Genomic DNA, 6,809 nt, shown 5'->3' on the forward strand with positions numbered 1-6,809 from the left:
AACTGACAAAATCAAACAATTCAAAGGTAACATCCTCTGGCCCTTTACCACTTACAAATTCTTCCTTCTTCGGTTTCAAGTATTTAATTCGTAACATCTTCCTAACCTAAAACTGACTTTGAGACTGAATATCAGCTTCTATGAGGTAAGATGTAGAAAAAAACAAAATTATTACAATTTCACCGTGTGATCTCCCCAGAGGTATTAAGTGCAAACTGTTTAAGTATTGCCCCTCCAACTTCCAAAATAATCATCTTTGGATGGGAAATGATCATTTACATAAAACAATATGTAGAAATTAAAACACTTTAATATAAACATTTCCAGAATATAGACTGACTTTTTATATCAACACTTTTTGAGAGCTTTTTAAAACTATATATCATCTAAGTTTATTATAGACTGTTTCATTTTCCATGTTCAGAACTAGAAAATGCAAAAAATACACTGCAAATTAGATTGAATAAAGAAAAAAACAATCAGCTTGTTATTTCATACATATTCCTTGAAGAAAGCGGAGACACATAAACACAAGAAAACAACAATAGAATGCCACCAACACTAAAGCAAAACCAAGCAAAGAATTGATTTTGTAATGCTTGGCAATTCTGTCCTTTAAAATAAATTATCTCCCATGAGCAAATAATTCATTACCACAGCAATTTGATCAGCAGAAGTAGACACAACTTCATTTAGGAAAACTACATTATATATGAGATATGTGAGAAACATTTAATATTTTTTTTCTTTTTTAAGAAAATGAAGGAAAGTAACGAGGAAAAGGCATATTGAATACTTTTACTTCACTTGGCTTTTTTAGAGATTAAAGTAGCCATCTACCTAGAAAAATTCCAATAACATGAATTTTATGAAAGCAAACTCTTTAACTTTTTTCTTCAACTTTGAAGGAAAAAACTAAAAAGTTAAAAATCCTAGAGTAGACTCATCCCAAATCACTGTCTCTTGTGTCTTTTCTTGAGTAGATTTCTTTTTCTCTTAACTTCTTGTGTTCTCATGTTAGTGTTCAGAGGCTAGGTTTAGGCTTTTTTGTTGTTTCTTCTTTCAATTAAATTACAAGTTTTTAAAAAAATAGCTTTCCTGAAGTGACACTGACTGTTTCTACCTATCCTTTTCTTCATCTGATCCTCTTGCATTTGTCTAAGTCCATTTTCTTAGCTGACTTTCTCAATTAATCCTTGGGCAAACAAAACTAAAAGTTCAATACACAAGCGTAGACTCATTCCAAAACACAGACTCTTCTCTTTTCTTTAACAGTTTTGCTTTTCTCTTATGTTCTCCTTGAGTTCTTATGTTCTTTTTCAGATATTAAATTTAGGTTTTTTTTTTCCTTCTTCTTTTAATTCAATTTTAATTTTTATACAAAACAACTAAGTATCCTGAACTGACACTGACTATATCTACCTCTTCTTTATCAGATGTTGCGGTCTTTTTCTAAATTCATACTGTTTTTTTCAATTCAACTTTGGGTAAACAAAACTAAACATTCAAAATCCAAGAATAGACTCATCCCAAAGCATTTCCTCTTCTGTCCTTTCTTCAACAGATTTCTTTTTCTCTTTCCTGTGCTTACGTTCTTCTTTCTCAGAAGGTACATTGTGGCTTTTTTTCTTTTTTCGATGCTTAAGCTTTCCTGAACTGACCCTGACTCTATCTCCCTCTCTTTTCCTTTGTCGGATGCTCTTGTCTTTGTCTAAATCTGTATCTTCATAAGTCTTTTTCCTTTTATGCTTGGACTGTTCTTTCTCTGGCCTTTCTTTGCCTTCTTCCAGGTGTCGTCTTCTCTTCTGATGTTTCCGTTTATGACCCGCTTGATGGTCAGTAGTATTGTTTTCTGGGGAGAGGTGCTTGTAAACTTCAGATTCCACACTGTATGAGCCAGAGTTATTTTCTTGCTGATTAAGGCTCAAGAGTACTGGTTTTTCTGAGAAACAGTCTCTGGTGAGTTGACAGTAGCTAATAGAATCTAGTCTCTGTTTGCCGTCATAAGCTGATAAACAATGAGGTAACTGGTTTTCCACTGCTTGTGAAATACTGTATGGTCCTGAATAGGCCTGGAAAGTCTCAAATGGGATCTTTTCCTCCAACATTCTATGTCTAGGTCTGGCATCAACCATTTCTCTGTTCTGTGTTTCTACAGAGCTATCACCTATCTTTCTGAAACAAGTTTTTGGCTCTAGTCCTCTGGCTTTCTGCACTTTTATGTAATCTTCAAGTTCATCTTGGAAAGAATCATATGTCCTCTTTGAATGAGCTGGTAACCACTGAGGTAACTGGCTTTCCACTGGTGAAATATGGTATGGTCGTTGGTAGGTCTGAGGAGCCTCACGTGAAAATCTTTGCTCACACATTCTTGGTCTGGGTCCAGAATCAACCTCTCTGTGTCCATGAGTATCCACAGAGTTCTCTCTCATCTTTCTGAAACAAGTCTTTGGATCCAGTCCTCTGGCTTTCTGTACTTTGATGTAATCTTCAAGTTCATCTTGGAAAGAGTCATATGTCTTCTTTGAATGAGGCAACTGCGTTTCCACTGCTTGTGAAATATTGTACGGTATGGGGTATGTTCGGAAAGTCTCAAATGGGAGTCTTTGCTCAAACATTCTATGTCTGGGTCTGGAATCAACCACTTCTCTGTATCTGCACGTTTCCAAAGAACTCTGTTCCATCTTTCTGAAACAAGTCTTGGGCTCTAGTCCTCTGGCTTTCTGCACGTTGATGTAATCTGCACATTCATTTTGATAAGAGTCATGTGTCTTCCTTGAATTCTTCACTAGATTGATAACAATGGATTCTCTGTAAAGAAGACAGTAGAAAATTCTTGTTATTAGATTATTTTATACTGAATATTTTCTTTGCTCTTAAAAGTATTAGTCTGAAAAAAGAAAAACAAATGCTCAAATTTTAAAAACCTACTTCATTATAAAAGCTATAAATCGTCAATTTTTATGCCAAAAAAAGCAGCATGAACAGTGAGAACCTACTTCATTATAAAAGCCATAAATAATGATGTTTTTATGCCCCCCAAAAGGCAGTATGGACAGTGGTATATCTCCCAGGCACCTCACAATTTTTATGCAAAGAAAAAAGAGGAAACTTCCTCAGGCCCAGGATGAAAGGGAAGATGGATATAAAGGAGCAGACTTATCTGATGTTGTTGTAGCACTAAAAATGTTAAGACATGTTGGAATGTATGTGTAGGAACTAATGATATTTAATGTCCTCACAGATGCTCTGATTTGACTGTCATATGGTTTTTAAAGTTTTCATTAGTGAGTTCCTTATATATATCTTATAAATGTGATAGGTATTTATTCTGTAATCTTGAGGTTTTTTTAAAGTCTAAATTATAAATCTAGCCAGGTGAGGTGCATGCACCTGTATTCCCAGCTACTGAGGCTGAAGCAGGAGGATTGCTTGAGCCCAGGAGTTCGAGGCTGTACTGCACTATGATGAGGCAAATAGCCACTGCACTCCAGCCTGGGCAAGATAGCAAGAACCCATCTCTAAAAAAAGGAATGTAAATGTAGGTTAATTGGGCAAGTCAGACAATTTAGCTTCTAAGTATTCAAATTCAAATAATATAAATATTTTCTACTAGAATAAAACAATGTAACAGAAAGAATATGTCTTGATTTTATTTTATTCATTTTATTTTATTTATTTTCTTGAGACAGGGTTTCACTCTGTTGCCCAGGCTAGAGTGCAGTGGTGTGATCATGGTTCACTGCATCCTCAATATCCTGGGCTCAAGCGATCCTCCCACCTCAGCTCCCCAAGTAGCTGTGACCATGGGTGCATGCCACTAAACCTGGCTAATTTTTCTTTTTTGGAGGTAGAGATAAGGTCTCACTATGTCACCCAGACTTGTCTCAAACTCCTGGGCTCTGCCTCCCACAGTGCTGGGATTACAGGCATGAGCCACCGGGCCTACCTCTATGTCTTGACTTTAAAAGCATCAAGACAAAGATAAATAGTCAAACACCCTCTGACTTGCTAACTAAACTACCCAGTCTCCAACTGTCCACTCAATTCTCCTCTCCTTGAAATAACAGAATAAAATGGACTAAATATTTATTGAATTTTTAGTATGTGCCAGGGCAGGCACCTTACACATATTATATTTCATCCTAACAATCTTATATAAAAACTATCCAAAGTTACACACTTGGTAGAAAAATGGATCTGGTATTCTAATCTAAGTCTATCTAACAGCAAGGGCTCTATTCTTAACCACTATATCCCACTGGAAAAATGGTGACTGGATCACTGGCTCACTGAATCCCTGGAACTGAGCAAACCTTCCAGAAATTCTCTGAATTTGGGGGGTTAGTATCAGAGTGATTCTTTAGCATCTCTCCAAAGAATACTGCTCTCTAGTCAGGAGGGGTGCCAGTTAGCCAGCTTTGTCAGTACACTATCATTACTACAGAACTCTCTGAGGGACACTAGTATGCAATAAGTTATAAATACTGCCAACCATACCCAGGTTTAATTCATAGGGATATGGATGCCTAAGAAGTTTGTAAAAATACATCAAAGAGTGCTTAACTAGAAGCTCTAGTGTTTGGCACCATAGGAAAATTTTGGCAAAAATACTTACTTAATCTGATGTTCACTTCCTTGCATGTGGGACCGGAACATATCTAAAGATGTAAAAGCAATACTACAAATATGGCAAACATAGGTTCTCATACTAAATGCTGAAAAAACAGAGAGTTCAAGTTAAGAAGGTCAGTATAAATATATTTAGAATCACATAATGTTAGAACTGGAAAAGAATTTATTAAAGACCATCTACTTTACATTTTCCAATAAAGATGGGGCCCAGAGAGGTCAAATGATTTGGTCAAAGTCACAGAGCAAGTTAGTAGTAGTGTTAGCCTCTCAGAGTCCAAGCCTCTTAATTGAATGGCCAGAATTCTTTATACTACACCACACTGCTTCTCTAGCTTGACTTACTCCCTAAAAATCTGCTATCTGTCTACTTACTGTTGCTACATGGAGGTGCAGCAGGCACCTGAAATTTAGCATGGCCAAACAACCTTTGCCTCTGAATATCTTAACCAACTTCTTTTTGTTTGCCTCTAATTCTGTTCCCACCCAACCAAAAGGTGAAATGTCCCAAAACTTTAAAATCAAATAAAGGCAAATTTTTTACTCTCTTACCTGAAATCATTGCAGTGCATTAGTTACCAAAAGTAATTTCCACAGATTTTAGAAAGGAGAGAGGTTCAGTGAGCCCCACTCTCAGGATAAAAGCTGAAAGCAAAATTCTAAAACAAAACTACTAGTTACCACTTAAAAAGAGTCAAGAACTATTATAGTTAGGAATTATATAGTAGCTGGCACACTATTCTGCTTCGTAGAATTAGAATCAAGGAATAAATTAATTTTTATTTTTCTAATCTCATCATCCTTCCACTTCATCTTTGATCAGAAGAAGCAAATTAATACATTTCATAAGCCAAATATAAAAACATTCTGACCCTAAGGAAAAGGAAATAAATTGGTACCTGCAAAGATTTTAAGGACAATCAAGGTCATCTTCTTTTAAACCAAAAAGCGACCTAATCATTTAAAAGAACCTAAATTAATTATTATCAAGTGTATTGGCCATGTCTGAGCAAAGACTATTCATAGAAACAGGAGACTGCTTACAAGGGGAAAGAAAGATGCTGACTTTTCAGAATATGAGACTGCACACTACTGACATATACTCTACTGCAGGCCTAGGAAAACTCAGCAGGTTATGTCAAAACCTGAATGAAATGAACCCTCAAAACTATCCTTCTCTGCGGTCTAATTTCATGCGTACTAAGTCACTTTCTGATTATAATTTGGTTTTTCATATTCTTTGATACCAAAAAAAGGATACCCTGGATGATATATATCAAGAAAAACTAGGAAATGGAAATATGTATTTCCTTATACCATAAATCAACACCAGAATAACAATACAATAACTTAAAGTACAATGTTTCCAAGACTTCTCTGATAAAAATCACCTGGGGTGTTAGTTAAAAATATAGATTCCCAGGCTCTCCCCTAGAGAACATGACTTAATGTTTCTGGGTGAGGGACAAAAAATTTCTATTATCACAAATATGGCAAATGATTATCACAGGCCTTGTGAAAAACATATTAAAGTAATATTTTTCCAGTTCCTCAGTTATTTATCAGCCTCTTTCAAGTTTGTTTGTGGTTAGTGAGTCCCTGATTGAGGCTGATCAACTTGAGGATTTTGGACTTCTTGTAAAGCTAAGGACTAAACCCAGGAGAGTACACATTCACAAGAAACTCTTAGGAAATTCTTACTATCTTTTATAGCAGCTGTAACTAAGGCTTAGATTAACTTTGCCAATACATTTTGAGGGTACCCAAGTGGTGCAAGATAAGCAGGAGTCCTGGTTTCCTCTGGATTAATGGTTCTTAATGCTGGTTATACATTAGAATCACATGGAAAAATTTAAAATTATTGATGTTACAGCTCCATATCAGACCAATTAAATCAGAATCTCTAGGAGGAGAATATTGAGTCATGTTCTCCAGGGGAGAGCCTGAAAATCTATATTTTTAACTAATACCCCAGGTGATTTTTATCCTTACTTTTTGAAAGCTTTCCATATGATTTCACTGTCCAGCCACCATTGAGCACTTGCCTTAGATCAAGCTCCTCCAACCTGCAGCCCATGGGCCACATGTGGCCCAGGGTGGCTTTGAATGCGACCCAACACAAATTCACAAACTTTCTTAAAACATATGAGATTTTTATGGTTTTTTTTTTTTTTTTT

General features: G+C 35.9%; 1 protein-coding gene across 4 annotated transcripts in view; it reads right to left on the minus strand.

The window, feature by feature from the left end:
- Positions 1 to 1,349: 1,349 nt before the first annotated feature.
- ZMAT1 (zinc finger matrin-type 1) overlaps positions 1,350 to 6,809 on the minus strand; it is a 49,990-nt gene continuing 44,530 nt past the window's right edge. For 3 of the 4 annotated variants that reach the window (XM_017520185.1, XM_017520184.1, XM_037735440.1), the window contains 2 exons: positions 4,619 to 4,718; positions 1,350 to 2,811 (listed from right to left, as the gene is read on the minus strand). In XM_017520185.1, coding sequence (XP_017375674.1) covers positions 1,506 to 2,811; positions 4,619 to 4,718 — 1,406 coding nt within the window. In that variant the 3' untranslated portion in view covers positions 1,350 to 1,505. Of the gene's footprint in view, positions 2,812 to 4,618; positions 4,719 to 5,184; positions 6,803 to 6,809 lie in introns of those variants that run through there. The other variant, XM_037735439.1, reaches the window with a different exon arrangement.

The sequence above is a fragment of the Cebus imitator genome, unplaced genomic scaffold (assembly GCF_001604975.1).
Source record: "Cebus imitator isolate Cc_AM_T3 unplaced genomic scaffold, Cebus_imitator-1.0 Scaffold812, whole genome shotgun sequence".
In the NCBI taxonomy this organism is placed as follows: Eukaryota; Metazoa; Chordata; class Mammalia; order Primates; family Cebidae; genus Cebus; species Cebus imitator.